Consider the following 16,643-nt stretch of genomic DNA (forward strand, 5'->3'; position numbering starts at 1 on the left):
GTTTGAAACTTTGTTTTGTATGGTTTTTGGTAAAACTTGAACAATATTTTTATAGAAAAATAACAAAAAAAAAAAAATAACTTCAAAAACTGTGAATATTAAAATAACATCAAGACGTGATCACTTGTTTGAGGCACTGTACTTTTTGGTTAAAAGATATTCTTCACCCGAAAATTTGTCATCCGCCCATATTAAAACCATGGAAACTAGGAGTGAAAAGTTAACCGGTTCGGGGAAAATGAAACTCATGATAAGGCTGATTATTCTCCAGTTATATTTTATTTTTTGAAACTTAATAAAAAATAAATTCAGATATCCTGATTTTATTGTGCTTAATTTTTTATTTTTTCTTTTTTTTTTGTTTCATTTTTTATTCATTTTTGTTTCATTTCTTAACTCGTAATGGTCACACCTAAAAAAAAAAAAGCGTAATGGTTATACATAGTGGGCCCGAAGCAAACATACGGATACCACGAATGTTAATCGACTGGTATTCTGTACTTTGCTTAAGTATAATTTTTTTTCTTCGTAACCTGGTAGGATTTTTACCAACATTTGAATTATAACAGGGTTCAAAAAATTAAACAAAAAATTATAAATTATTGACTTTTTTCCACGAAAAACTTCATAAAAATATAAATTTTACTATATGCCAAAAAGCGTTTGCCATTGTGTTGCTGAAACACTATGTATATATAAATAAAGTAAATAAGGTTTTGATAAACTTTAAAAAAATGTTTATTTATTTTGACGTTCAAAGTTAGATCAAATATTTAACTTATTTTAATAAAAAATAAGTATTTTTCGGGGTAAATTTATAGTTATTCAATTAAACTCTAGTAATAGCAGGTGAATTCACAAAATCGATTTTAAATATTGTACCGTGCGTCAAAACAAAAAAAAAATAAAAATCAAAACACACGAAAGAATATAGTAAAACTGTGTTTATAGTTTTTCACTCTGACGGCAAGATTTGTTTTCAAAAGACTTTGAAATTTTAAAGATATGCTTATTAAAAAAAAAAATATGTTTAAAAATCAGCGCAATGTTGAATAACAAATGAGAGATATAATTTTGTAGAATTTAAAAACAATAAAGTTTTTTGGTTTACACGGACGAATAGGTATTGAAAATGTGCTTTTAACAAATTTTTATTAGTCTTCAAACATTAATGTTTTCAAAAATAAATATAGAAATTTGTAAAGGACATTTTCCATACCCATTCGTCCTTATGCACCGAAAATTTTATTCTGTTATAATTCTACAGAATTTTGTCTTTTATATGATATCCTTATTGTTTACCTACATTGCAAAAATTTTTTTAAATAATTTTTGGAAACAAACATATATTTTTTAATTTCAAAGTCCTTTTAAAAAATCCTAACGTCAGAGAGAAAAACTAAGTACGCAGTTTTACAATAATTTACCCATAGTTTCGCGAATATATTCATTTTTTTGTGTGTAAAATTTGCTGTCGCACGGTGTTATCTGTAGAAAGTATATAGCCGCAAAATTGGTCTGTGTGACTATACGAGTTTAATATGCAAACATATTTTAAAATATTTTATTGTAGCTTTTTTATTTTCTGATTATTTAACATGAAGGATAGATAATCTGATATTTTCCTTCGAATTACGTTTCTTTTTTGACAAAGACAAGAACAACAAAAACAAATGATAAAATATTTATGTATGTGCATGCAATTAGCGCGTCAAATCTAAATTGGTAGTTAATTGAAATAATTTTGGTATCTACGTCAAAAATATTTTAGCACAATGATTTTATGCATGCAGATATGCAAATACAGACCCAACGCAAACAAATGTATATACCTATGTTATTTTAAGAAATTTCTCGATTTGCTTGGATAAACTGTATGCATATGTTATGTATAAACAAACAACCAAGCGCAGTGCGCCATATAAGTTAATCTACAAAACTACATACATATGTACATACATACATACGTGTGTACAAGCGTATATATGTACATAGTTAGATAGCATCTATCTTCGTCTGGTTTTTGTTCATGGGAAATTCTCTTTCGACTAGGGATGCAAACGATGCATCGATGTTTCTCAAACATCGATAACATCGGCCAAAAAACCGATGTTTACCATCGATATTTGAAAATTACTCAACATCGTAAAATTGGCGATATATCGATGTCAATTTTAACGATGTTTTAAACGTCGACTTTAGTTTCGGTTCAAAATTGCCATTGCGTTCACATCTTTATGTTATATTCTTTGGGCTCTGTCACACGGTCAGTATTTGTTGACGTGATCTAAGTATCGCGATATTTATTGACGGTGTAGTATGCAGTATTGATGGATCGTGATCCATCGCAAAATTTCTAAAAATTTTGAAATCTGGATCGCGGATCGCAATACCGTCAATAAATATTGAACGTGTAGCACTTTCAAAACGCGATCCATACATTTCTTTTTACTCTCATAATGTAAACATCGGCTCTGCCTTCACTCTCGGGGCGGCTTAAAATCTTTCAAAACAAATTGAACAAATCTTAAAATAATTGTGGAATGCATTATCTGTAAATTATACGTACAAAATAAAAATATTTTCTTGCAAATACTCACGCGATAAATATTCAACATGTAACATTCGTGCGCGATCCATCAATCCATCAATATGGATCGCGATCCAAATATCGTGATAATTACTGACCGTGGGACAGAGCCCTTTGGGTAAGTGTATTATGGGTGATGGCAGCCCTGCACTTAATAAAAGCAATTGGCAATGTTGAACATAGGCGATTTCCATGACGATGACTGTATTTCAGGATTTGCAGGTTTTACAGGTAAAGCGGTTTTCGCCATTAATAAACCTTATGGAAGGTGGCGTACGTTAACCGCTTCCTGTAAAAACCTGCAAATCATGAAGTACCTGCAACATACTTATTAAAAAGAGAAACATCGGAATATATCGATGTATCGATAGTTTTAGGGCGATTTTTTTCGGCATCGATGTTAGTGTTTACGATACATCGAAATATCGATGTATCGATGTTGGCTCTGAAAATTTGCATCCCTACTTTCGACTCTCGTCCCTTTAGTCCGTTTATCGTTCGTTTGCCAAAATAAATTTTGCCAAACTATTTGCCTAATTTACTTAGCGATGGGCGGAAAAAGAAAACAGCAAGGCGGCGTGCTGCATAGCGAAAATAATTAACTTGTACATTTAATTAGCTTTCCTACGAAGCAATGTTTGTTTAAAAATCGGCTACTTGCCACATATATATATATGTACATACCTGGTGGAGTGCCGTTGGGAAAACAGATAAAAATTTATGAATTTTCGAAAAACTGCTTTCGAATACATTCTTGTGTTCACTAGATTGTAACAGAAAAACATTTCAACTTACACCTTCGAATCTGAAAAAATAAAAAATTTATTTTTTTTAAATTATTTTTTAGCCGAACGTAGCTGTCCCCTTTACAGTCGGATCTTAAAGTATGTTATATCGCTATTCTTGTCTCGAAAATACTGTTTTTTGTGCTAAAGTTCATTATACTCAAGAACCGACAACAACTGTTGTTATCACCGTATCGTACCATCTTAATGTTAGTCAATTAAAGCTCACCAATAATTTTCATTCAACTTTTGTTCAGAAAATATTTTGATTATTCTAGTAGAACTATGTATGCACATAAAAATGCAAAAGGGCTAGTCGTAGGTGCGGCTAAAAAAACTTTTTTTGTTTGTTTGCACGATGGTAGGTAGATACGGTCTAATGTACATATATACACGTATGCGTATATCTTTAATGAAAATTGACGCAAGCACCTGGTGGTGAATGTTTGTTTATGCGGAAATACAATTTTGCCAGTAAATTATTTTAGAAAACCATAATAGAAAATATTTTGCATTGAAAATTGCGAAACCAGCCGTCTGTATATTCAAATTAAAACTTATAAAAACAAACATTAAAACCGTTTTCATGTCCACTTACATACATTCATATGATTTTATTTTTTTTGGCAATAGCTTAAACCTTCCTCCCACTTTAAATGATTTTATCGCCTATTATTTTCAACCGTGCGCGTAATTAAAATTACATAAATTTATAGAAGATTTACATTTAGAATTTATAAAGCATTCAAATAAGGCAAATTAAGAATTGGGTACGCTATTGTCTATGGTTAGATTTGTTAAATCAGTTTAATTTATTTCGTTGTCAAGAATCGGATCGAAAAACACAAAATGTTTGATACGAAAATTGTATAGGTCTTAACAGGTGCAATTTTAATCCCTTATTATTGAAAAGAAATCCTGGTAAAGAAATAAATTGGGCAAAATAAAAGTAAGTAAAATCAATATTTGAATCAATAAATCTTTATTTAATAAAATACTTATCTTACTTACTTTTAATTTGCCTAATTTATTTTATTTTTTTGTGATTTTATGATAGGAAATAAGTTCCGGGATTGAAAATTTGTTTCGTAGAACATTTTAGCCTCTTAACTGCAAACCATAAGGGGCTTTTTGTAACTTTTTTCGAAGAGGTTCTATGTGAACTCATTTAAAGTGTCAGTTATAGGGCTAAATGTTAAGCAGGCGATTTTACTTGGGGTCACCAAAGATAAAAATATCCTCCGATTAAATGTCAGTGCGCTATAGATTTTCATTAGAGATGGCGTTTTTAAATCGAAGATCGATTAATCGAGCCCTTCCTATTCGATTTTTTAGTTCCGATTCGATCCGTGAATCGATCCAAAAATCTCCGGTTTGAATTAGAAAATCTAAACCATTTTAAAAGGAAGCCTCTTGAAAATAAGTTTATTTAGAATTATGGGCAAGACTAAAACCAAAACTCGAAAAATTTGAGTTTCTCACTTTTTACACATTTTTATTAAAATTTTAACACTCCCTAATTACCCGGTTTAGAAAAAATTTTAGTATGCAGTAAAGTACAAGTTTCAATATGCAAGTGCTTACCGTTGATTATTGGTGATTTTTTCCCCTTAACGGGCATGCACATTTTCGTGCACATCGAAACAATTTCGAACATACGTTGTATGAAGAACAAGAGCAAAACTTTCAGCAACAAGAAAAAATACCTAAAATCAACGGTAAGTTAAAATTACAAATTGGTGTGGATCAAAAAATTTTAATTAAATCGAGTTCTCGTCCTCCCGGTCCCCGATTTTCCGAAAAAAGTACTAGTTCGGAGTTATTTCAGGACCATTTCGGGACTAGTTCAATACTAGATTAGTCAGGATAATTTTAGGGCTATTTCGGGCCCGTTAAGGGACCTGTTCAGGACCATTGCGGGACTAGTTCACGACTATTTGGGAAACATTTCGGGACTATTTTTGGACCATTTCGAGGCTAGTTCAGTACTATATCAGGAGCCGTTCGGGAATAGTTCGGAATCATTTCGGGAATAGTTCGGCGTTATTTTGGGGCTAGAAATTTCAATATTATTTCAGAACCATTTAAGGGCAATTTTAGCCCTCGTTCGGGATCATTTCGGTGTAATTTGAAGCTAGTCACGAAATCATCGTCAACTGGTTCCGACAAAATAAATATAATGAAGTAAAGTTGATGTAGTATATTTTAGGTAAAATCTATAGCCGCCTGCATTGGGTATTGGGTGGTTTTGAGCTTTAAAAATGGACGAGATTTACAACCTTACGTGCTAGTTTTTTCCCATAAAAAGCTGTTAAATTTTTTTCTGTTTCTATTCTATTTCTATTTCGCTTATTTTTTTGCCGTTCTTTCCGTTGTTTTTTTTTGCAACTTTTTACTGCACCGCCCATTACATTAGACCGCTCGCTTTGTATACAATGATGTCGGTCGTTGCGGGTACTTAATTCAATGTGCTGATCTCTCGCGTGCCATATAAACGATGGCGATCGTACTCATTTTCATTTTGTCAAGGTGCACATTGTTAAAATAAATTGCAAAATTACACTTCATTTTCATTGGACTTTGCGCAATGCACAAGCGGCGAATAGAAAAAGCAGCAGACGAAAAATAGTTTGCAAAAAAATTACACAAAAAAAAAAAATAAAAATAAATCGCATAAACGTTGATAGCTTTTGTGGTTTATATTCCTGCGTGTTGAAAATGTTTATTGTTGATTTTGACAAATGCTTTCGAGTGTTGCCAAACCTCAAGCATATTGGCATGGTGGTGATAATTAGAAAAAATTATATGTACGTTGGTAATTAAATTTATGTATGTAAATCGGATGTACTATGTTGCATGGCAAATAGGGCGAAAGACAGTTTTATTCGTCATTGCTTTAGCTTTTGCTTCGGTTTTTGCATTTTGGGAGTTGAGCCAAGAGGCAATTCATTTTTTTTTTTTTAATTTAATTAATTGCATTTTTTTTTTTTTAACTGCAACTAGTCAAGAGGAACCACCGGCAACATGCCGTGCAAAAGCGATTTGTTCCCCCTTGGTGATTGCTTTACAATGTAAATTTTAATTTAGCAACCAATCGTTTTCACTTAAATGGGTCATAATAACCGTTAGAAATGTAGATCGGAGAGACGAAGGCAAAAATAAAACAAACAAACAAAATTAATGCCCAGCCAACAGCAGCGAGTGAAACAATTTTATACGTATGTATGTATGTAATATATCATTTTCGACTTTAATTAAAGCGTAGGGAGCACATAACGTAACATAACAAAATATTAATTCTAATAAACACAGCTAACGACAAAAATAAACACCGTGAAACTAAAATTTCTGAAAATACCAACAAATTCCTTTTAGTGACAAATAAGCGTCGAAAGTGTTCAGAGCTCAGTGCATAGATGAAATTAACACCAAAAAAGTGTAAAGAAAAAAAAAAAAAAGTCGTTAAAACTAATAAAAAAAAAAAATTGAGTAAAGTTCAATTTATCAAAGCAGCTCCAAAATCAAAACTTATTCAACGGTAATGCGCTACTTAATCAATTCTTCACCACCACAAACACAACGTAAGCAGCAGCCAGCAGCAAGCCTATCGCGTGTAACATCAAACCGTTTCTTTGACAACAGTGTTGCGCTTTTAACGCGCAACATTTTCACATTCTACACTGGCCAAAAGCAGCAGCATAGCCATCGTGTCAGCAATCACAAATTACAATTGCAGTCTTGCTGATACTTAATTTACCGTTGGGTGCACGCGTTCATCTCTTGCCCGCATGTTACAACTTCATTTCTATTCCAATCATGCCGGTCGTCTGGAAGTCGGTGGTGGCTCAAAGTCCACAGATCTTTGGTGGGCACAACAATACTATCCACTAGAGAGTATAAAGGAGTTTGAAACCGTGTCGGAGAAGTGGAAGAAGTGTCTGGGGCAGCTACTCAAAACAGGTGCGGCACAGTGGGGGGAAGCGATGTTGCACTAAATACACTAAATTTAGGCTAGTTATACATATCTAAACTAAAAATTAGCTATGCACATGTTTGTCTCCTCCAAATTGTGGTTTGCGTGTCCTTATGTTACAATCCAAATGGCGGTAGCTACAGTTTTACGCCGCCTCCGAACGGAAAATGAATTTTATGAGAAGCCTTTTCAAGCCAGAAATACACTCGGAGGTTTGCCTTTGGGCGGCCGCTGTAAGAAAAAGTTTTTCTAATTTACATGTTGCTCAGACCAGAGATCGAACCCAGATCATACGGCGTAGTAGTACGCACCACTCAGCCATAGTGAGCAAATATTTAGCATTCTAAAAATCGGAATTATGACGATGAAAGATGCGGTGGAAATATTTATTCATATCCGACTAGAATTGCATAATTATTATTTGGGACTTTCTTGCTAAATAAGCTATGTATGCATTTTCCGAGATTTATTTTCACTGTGTTGGCTCGATTCCAGCGATATAATTTATAATAAGATATTTCTTGTTCCCATACGAATAATTCTGCCAAAAATTAAATATTTCGGAAACAAATATCGAAAAGGTATCCGTATTAATTAGAATCTTATCCTTTTTGCAAAATAAAATTCGAAACTTGGCAAAGAATTATTTTTCTAGAATCTAGATTAATCGATCTCCGATTTATTCGTTTAAAAAATCTAAAATACAATTACTGTCACGAATTAAGTGAAAGGAAAGCGATTACATAGTTGGGTGTTAGAGCAATACCCTTGCGTTTACATCAAACGTCATTAAGTCTGTTTCTATAAATCGTACAATTTTTACTTATTACAATCGCCCAGTGCAAATCCGGCATAAGTCTTATTGAGCGTTCGTGGCACGAAATTAAATGAAAACCAGCTCAATAAATATAATGCCGCTGCTCAAATGGACATTAAGTTACAAAACTTGTAATGACAAAGCTGGGCATGAAAAAATTCACTGCGATAAAAAATAGTCATTAGTTCTGTTGACACATGTCAATTGAAAAAATATTTTCGTCATTTTTGTTTTTATTTGAATGCCTAGTGAAAACTCAGCATAAGCCGCAGAGTATGATCGCTGAAAAACTTTCTATTGAAATTAAAAGTGAACTTAATTTTCGAAAACTCTTGCAAAATCTTCTTTCCGCAATTCCCAACTAAATACAAGTCGTTATTTCGGCTAAAAGTGAGTAGGTTTCTTAAAAGTGTTACAATATTCACAAGTTTTTTTTTAGCTTGCCCAAGTTATTATTAACAATTCTGTAAGAAAAGAAGAGGGATTCGAAAATAGTACAGCAAAAATCAGTCAATCATAATTCTTCGTTATTGTTGCCGTTTTGCTAAATTTTACTAAGAAACTCATTAATATTTGTAAAAATATGCTGCAAAATTTCAAGAGGGTGGACATCTAAGTGATAAACTGTACAGGTTTACACTTAGTTTAATTTTTTTCTTGACAATTTGATTGAATGGACAAAAGTATGTTTAATTTTAGTCTAATTTTTTAATCATTTTGACAAAGTTACACAATCTGATGCCAAATTTCCACCAGGCATTGAAATGATCAGAAAAAATCTAGTTTATCAAATGGTACGTGGAAAGGAACTTAATGGATTTTTTTATGTTCTTGGTTTTTTCGCATTTAATGCACAATGGAATCCGGCATAACAGCAAAAGATAGGAAAATGTGAGATTTGAAAATAAAAAATAATTCACGAGCATTTGAAAATCGCCAAAATTGAATCACTTATCGAGAAAAATGTCAACAAATATGTTTCGTTCTTGCTGTTGCGTGAAAAAGTACTTTGCCGTTGCTGTAAATTTTCTTGAGAGCTGCAAACTGATTTGAGAAATTTTAATAGAGAAACATTTTTTTTTAATGAATTTTTTGTTTTTCTTGAGAGATGTTTCTTTGGTTTCCCCTGTTTAATCTTATACGTATCGCACCCTAAATCAAAAACAATCACAACTCAAAATGTTTCAAATTTATTTTTTCCACAAAACATTCGCTAAGAATTCTTTTTCATCACTAACCTCTTTATCTGAAAAACAAATACTATTATGACTGTTTCTGTTTTAAAAAGTATTTGGCTTCTCCTGAACATTTGGAATTTTTTGAGTTGTGACTGTTTTTGAATTGGGGTGCGATATTAATGTATGCCCATATCTACCACACCTACGCTAAAACTACGAATTTTTTTATAGAGAGAGTTACTTATTTTTACGCTCTAATTACCGAAATACCGAAACAACCCGGAAAGTGTGTAAAACAAACCTATAGAGTATAAAAAGATTACATACATGTGTACGTATGTACATACATATATGTATAATAGAGTGGTCCATAAAAAGTCAAGTCGGAATTATAATGCTCTCACCCGCAAGGAATTTTCTATTATTGTTATTAAAAACTACGCTCTGAATTACAATAAAAATCCAATGGTATCTCATATAATTCATATTCTTTTTTGCCTTTTTTTTCTTACAGAAGAAGACGATTCACAGATTTTCGTGAAATTCTTCCGTTTCCATAAGTGCTATGACCTGATACCGACCTCTGCTAAATTGGTTGTCTTCGATACACAATTGCTGGTGAAGAAAGCGTTCTATGCGCTGGTATACAATGGTGTGCGTGCAGCACCACTTTGGGACTCACAGAAACAACAATTTGTTGGTATGCTAACCATAACGGATTTCATCAAAATCCTACAAATGTATTATAAATCACCGAATGCATCAATGGAACAGCTGGAAGAGCACAAATTGGACACATGGCGAAGTAAGTGGCATTTACGCGTTACATAAATATTGTATGTGTGTTTATAAGTATATACAAACATGTATGTACATTAGGGTGGCCCTCAGTTATATGGAGCAAAATAAAAGTGCTTGGATTCACGGTCTCATGCCCTAGAAATGTGAATAGCTTAAAGACGAAACTATACAAAGTTTTAGGTTAATCCAAAAAGATTTGGAGATGACTCAAAACGCTCAAGGTTTTCCTTGTATTTTACATGGGAAAAGGAAAACTATTTTCGTATAAATAGCATATAATCCTTGAAAAATCAATATTTTTCAATCGTAAAACTTGTTTCCTCTTTAGCAGACTTCCAGAAAAAATACCCAATTGTTTATGTAACAATTTAGTTCCAGATTGACTGAGCTTTACCCGGAGTGCATATACTTTTTAAAGTTTTCAAGATTTGGATAGCCTTAAAAAAATATTTTGGAAATAAACAGAAAAAAATTGGATTTCCATATTTATTAAGTAAATTGCTTACTCTAAAATTTTGGTGGCAACTCGAACTCCGAAATATGATGGAATGAATGGTACATATCTTGAAGTGTATGTGTACTATGTATACATAAAAAAAAAATTTTTGATTGAGATTAACAAGATAAAAATTTGTATTGCAAGGAAGTGTGGCAACCCTGGTGGAAAATATTTTCTGACCAAAGTTCTCAACAATACCTTTCATGTGATATCCATATTGCGATGTTTTAGATAAATTGTGTAGAAATGAAAATAAGTGGCAACCTTACACTATTATTCTAAGATATAACATTTTGTGTATAGGGAAAGCATTGTTTAAGAACCTTCTTTTGGTACCCATGAATAGTAATATTTTACCTTTTTTTTCTAAACAAAAATTAAATAAATATGCGATTCAAAATAGGTGGCAACCTTATTAAACATATTTTTGAATTAGGGATCTTTAAAATACCTTCCATTTTATATACATATTATGATGTTGTAATTAATTTGTAACTAATTTCGAATAGGTGACAACCTTATACGAGTCTTCTCGGAGATATTGCCTATTCAGATAATCTTAAAATCCAAAATATTATCTGTGCACAAAAATTTCACCAAAATCGTTAGAGCCGTTTTCGAGAACCCTATGGATATATATATATATATATATATATATATACAAGAATTGCTCGTTTAATGTAATAAGATTAATACATACTCACTATTTTTTATAGGTCCCCCATTAGCATATTTCTAGGGGGTGAGATCGAAAGTCCGAGCTCTCTTCGAAAAAAAGTGCCACACTAATGAACATACATGTGCCCATTTAATTATTTTCACAACTGTTTAGTTAGATCAGATTACTGATATTTTATTTTTTACTTACAGGTGTGTTGCATAACCAAGTTATGCCATTGGTTAGCATCGGACCGGATGCTTCACTCTATGATGCCATTAAAATTCTCATACACAATCGCATACATCGATTGCCGGTCATTGATCCGGCGACAGGCAATGTTTTGTACATATTAACACATAAGCGCATACTGAGGTTCCTCTTCTTATATGTACGTACACTAATTCGAATTTGTCATATTTAAATAATGAGATTTGGAATTGAATGTATTTTTATGTTGAAGTAAATAATTAATTAGCTATGCCACAATTACATAGAATTTGTGATATGAAACCCAGAAGGAATTTAAATACTTAGTATAAAATGCCTATAATTTATACATTCAAGTACACAATTGTTAAGTTTTAAGGTATTCTCTGTATTCACCATTGATTCACTTGCGATTTTCCCCCATTTTTAGATTAACGAATTACCAAAGCCCTCGTATATGCAGAAGACCCTACGTGATTTAAGGATCGGCACATACGACAACATTGAGACTGCGGACGAGAACACAAGCATTATAATGGCGTTGAAGAAATTTGTGGAACGACGAGTATCGGCTTTACCGCTAGTCGATTCTGAAGGAAGGCTGGTGGATATTTACGCGAAATTCGATGTGATTGTAAGTATCACAAAAAAATATGCGAAAACCTCTAAATATTAAGTATGACAAAATGCAAAGAGCATGTCAAAGAATGCAGAAAGGCACCCACTTGTGGGGAAATTTTTAGAGGCAATTATAAAATAGATTCTATAGAGAATCATGATACAGTTGTAGTGGAACCAGAATTTCTCTTTATCATCATATTAGCCGGCACTAAAAGGCTTACAATACCTTAAAAAATTGTAGTATTTAGAATAGCTCCATAAACTGTCACTCTATGAATGTGTTTAATTATAAGAAGCCACCATCAACACCAGTTGGAAATATAACCAAGGCAATCGACTTATTATTTGAGCGCAGCTGCCTTCCCGAAATACCGAGCGAGTGTCCTCTCATCTTCCAAATCAAAACTACGCATTAAAACGTACCACCTTACAAGCAATCAAAAAAAAGTTCGCCGTACCCCCTGAGTATAAAAAACATTTTGCCAGGCATTTTCAAAAAACACCATTTTGGCGAAATATAGGAGTTACTTTTTTACATTTTTCGGTGACACCTACATACATATATAAATTCGGCAATACAATTTCTTAATAGTTCTACTGGAATAATCAAAATACTTCCCTTAGCAAAAGTTTAATGATTTTTGGCGCGCTTTAATTTACTGTTATTAGAATTATACGATAACTGAGTGAAAAGAACTGAGATCTAGTGGATAAGAAAGGGGGTGAGGTCAAGAACTTTGGAACAAAATATTGTCTCGATGCAATTATATAGATATGTATATAATGTAACACTTGACAAAAATTTTAAACTGCCTTCGAATCGAAATACTTGGCAAAAATTTAATGACTTTCCGGCGAGCTTCAATTTGCTGGCGTTCGTAGGCATGGTAGGAACTGAGATCTGATGGATAAGTACTATAACGTGAGGCTTCAGATCAATGCATTTTGCGACAGAAGACAGGTTCTCTTCGAGACAAGAAACAGGCCTATTCTGTGTTGGTAATAAAAATTGTGTTACCGAAAAATAAAGTTCCTGGTCATTTTTAAACCCTTTTCGCATTCTGCGCACTGGTAAATTTTGTTACTATCTCATAAGCAGGCAATAAAATATTGCCCCGTGAAGTATGCAGCACCAGAATTTATACAAAACTTCATAGCTGAATTGCTGAATAGATTAAATTGTTACCAAGGTGACAAGAAGTGGTGTTATTTTTTGGTAACAAAATCTTCCGATACCAAAATGTTCGCCCATGTTGTGCCCAAGCCAAACGACCAGCTGTTCGCCATATCAGACCACAGCCGAGACCCCCGCCGAACCAAGGGTCTCCCAACCATCACCCAAAGCGGGCCTGGCTACAGCAAACGAGGAGCCGGCCACCGGGGACACAGCCGATCCGATGGGCTGACCCATTTTTGGACACGGTTTTAAGAGCCCGAGCTCTACTTTGCTATCGCGCTTATTCAACTCCCAGACCACATAGATTTCAAATAAAAGAGTGGATAACGACTTAACAAAACAGTTCGCTCTTGAGGAGTTGTCAACAGAGAAAAGATAGTCGGTCTCCCACGGCTGCCGTATCTACGCAACCGGTATCTGGGGAAGGACTGTTACTCCAGCATCATTCCCCAAAAACTGTTCGGGGAATTTGTATTCTACTTATTACAACAGCAACTTTGTGGGATCTTACCGACCTATGTATGTACGTCACATTTGATCCTCTACTAGACAGATGGACATTTTTTGACCTCAGCTAGTATTGTTCGGAAATTTTGGAACTCAAAGTGACTGGGCCTTTACCACGAATTGATTGGAGATGGTCTAAGAGCCTTCTGAAGCTAAGCAAACCACAAGCGTCATTACTGGTGGGCGTCTGTCTTATTGGTTCGTTTTCCGATTATTAATCACGAAGTTCGGCTCAACAGCTCTTAAAACCATTGCTGAAGCAACTTTCAGAAGGAAGATTTGGTGTAATTGTCTCACCATCTCCTCATCTAACCAGCTTTCGTGAACATCTTCACGTCTTCGGTACATTAGTCGATAGCGAGTTTCTTTTCCTTTTTATGTTCTGTTAATCTCTATCTTTTACTCTTAATTACTTTTACAAGTAATATTTTGGCAAAGGGCGCTTTGTTTTTACCAATATAACCCCAACTGCTGCTCTTAACAAAATGTGAATCCGATTCTGGTACATAGGCCCCACTGTCTTAAGAATGTAGTTATTTTTATCAGTTATCCGTGACAGGATTAGATGCTTTAAATAAATTGTTTAACCATATGCCTATGTCAAATATTTACACACACTCACTTATAACCTCGCTCTTCTTTGCAGAATTTGGCCGCCGAGAAGACCTACAACGACTTGGATGTCTCGCTGCGCAAAGCAAACGAACACCGCAATGAATGGTTCGAGGGCGTACACAAGTGCCGTTTAGATGACACACTCTATACAATTATGGAACGCATTGTGCGCGCCGAAGTGCATCGGCTTGTTGTCGTCGATGAGAATCAGAAAGTGATTGGCATTATTTCCCTATCCGATATACTGTTGTACCTGGTGTTACGCCCCAGTGGCGAGGGTGTGGGCATATCTGAGAATTCGCTACGCGCCTCAGATCCTATTTTGCGACGTAAATCGTCCGAAGAAGAAGATGCCGATACAAAATCGTCAGGCAGTCGTAGTATTATTGAAGATATACCTGAGGAAGAGCCGGCGGTGGTGACAACAGCGCCAGCGCCTCCAACGGGAGGCCAACCCGCCGTCAACGTCGCCGCCGAAATCGTCACGAACAATAGTGATGAGTTAGATGCCTCAACACAAAAGCAGAATGGTGATAGTAATCCCGCTGAAGTGTCCTTTGCCGCCGAGGCGGAAGAAGATCCTGTAGATGTTGCCGTGACGGATGCCGACATCGAACCGGATGCAGATGGTGATAATGATGATGACGTAGTGACTGGGCAATTTGTGGATAGGAAAAAATCGCTTGGTGCGACGACAGACGAAGACACAGAATTGGAAGTAGCCGCATCGGCAGCGTCAGCGTTGGGTGGAATGCCGACAAGGACGACGCGTGAAATGGCGCTTGTTAGTGAATAAATTTATTATACTATATACACGTACATACATACATACATATACAATACATATTGCAAGCTACAAACATATACAAAAAATACATACATATTTTAAGTATGCGTTTTTAATGAGCTAACAACAAATTATAAAAAAAAAAAACAAAAAAAACATTTGATAAACTTTATTGTTGCTATGAATGCTTCAAAGCCTTACAAAACAAACAAAAAAAAACTAAAAGAAACGAAGTAACATAACGTTCGATTAGAGTGTTTAAGATTGTAGATAAATTTTGTGCAAAAAGCTGCAAAACATAACAGCGACATTGGCTCGCTAATGCTCATGCGAGTAGGAATGCAAAAGAAAACTTTTTTTTGATCCGAGAAAATTGCAGCCTGGAAAAAGCGAATAGGGGCATACTGGCTGCAGCGGAGCAAAGGCAGGTGTTATAGGCAAGCTTTTAAAACAGGCTTTACAAATTCTTATATATATTTAAACAAAGAAAACTAGTTTTATAATTTAAGTAGAAATCATTGGAAAATAGCGAAACATAATAAAATAAAGCTTAAGTAAAGCAAATTGCTTGTATAAAAGAAAATCATGAAAATTTTACAAATTTAAAAATCAGCAAGAAACAGGTAAGGGATATAGCATTAGCTGCGATCGATCGTAAGTAAATAGGCGCCATGATTGGTGAAGAAAGCAAGACAAAGAGAGCTCGGTGAACACACCGAACTAATCTCCACATGCGAGCACACTTGCATACATACAAATACTACTATACATATACATAAATTCATACACGAAAATAGAAATAAACACATATACATACATACACACACACACTCATGTGGCAAGGTAAACATAAATTTAAATTTTAGAGAAAGGTATTGCAGACTACCCAATTAACTAACTTAAAATACAAAATTAAAAAAAAAAATAAAATTAAATTAATTTAAAACTTAAAACAATTATTTTAATTGCGAAACAAATACAACAACAAGAAACAAAGATTTCATACCAATAAAAGCAGCAACAGAATACAACATACGTACACGCAAACATACATATAAACAAAGCATAGTTTAAGTAGCGGATGTAATGCGTGCGTGTCGAGCAGATAAATATGTATCTATGTAGTAGAACACAAAGGCGCATGCGCGCATATAATTTAGTAGCAAAAGAAATGTTATACACTTTTTACTACATACAACAAAACTACAAAGAAACAAATAAAAACGAAATTTAAATACAAAACTAAAGTTGATAATTTTTATAAAAATATAACTATTTAACTATTATCTACTATTCTTATTATTATTATTATTATTATGTATTGCTAATTCGATTATGATTATTATCATTATTACTATATTATAATTATTGATTACTATAATTATAATTACTGCTATTATAATTATAACATTAAATAAAAAAAAA

At 33.8% G+C, this 16,643-nt stretch overlaps 1 protein-coding gene across 1 annotated transcript in view; it reads left to right on the plus strand.

Moving 5' to 3' along the window:
- LOC118742948 overlaps window positions 1–16,465 on the plus strand; it is a gene marked incomplete in the record, with an annotated part of 403,480 nt that extends 387,015 nt beyond the window's left edge. Inside the window, 4 exon segments of the mRNA XM_036475384.1 lie at window positions 9,858–10,148; window positions 11,514–11,692; window positions 11,942–12,145; window positions 14,463–16,465. Coding sequence (XP_036331277.1) covers window positions 9,858–10,148; window positions 11,514–11,692; window positions 11,942–12,145; window positions 14,463–15,227 — 1,439 coding nt within the window.
- Window positions 16,466–16,643: the final 178 nt, after the last annotated feature.

Source organism: Rhagoletis pomonella, unplaced genomic scaffold, assembly GCF_013731165.1.
Source record: "Rhagoletis pomonella isolate Grant_MI unplaced genomic scaffold, Rhpom_1.0 Rhpom_scaffold_00001, whole genome shotgun sequence".
Lineage (NCBI taxonomy): Eukaryota > Metazoa > Arthropoda > Insecta > Diptera > Tephritidae > Rhagoletis > Rhagoletis pomonella.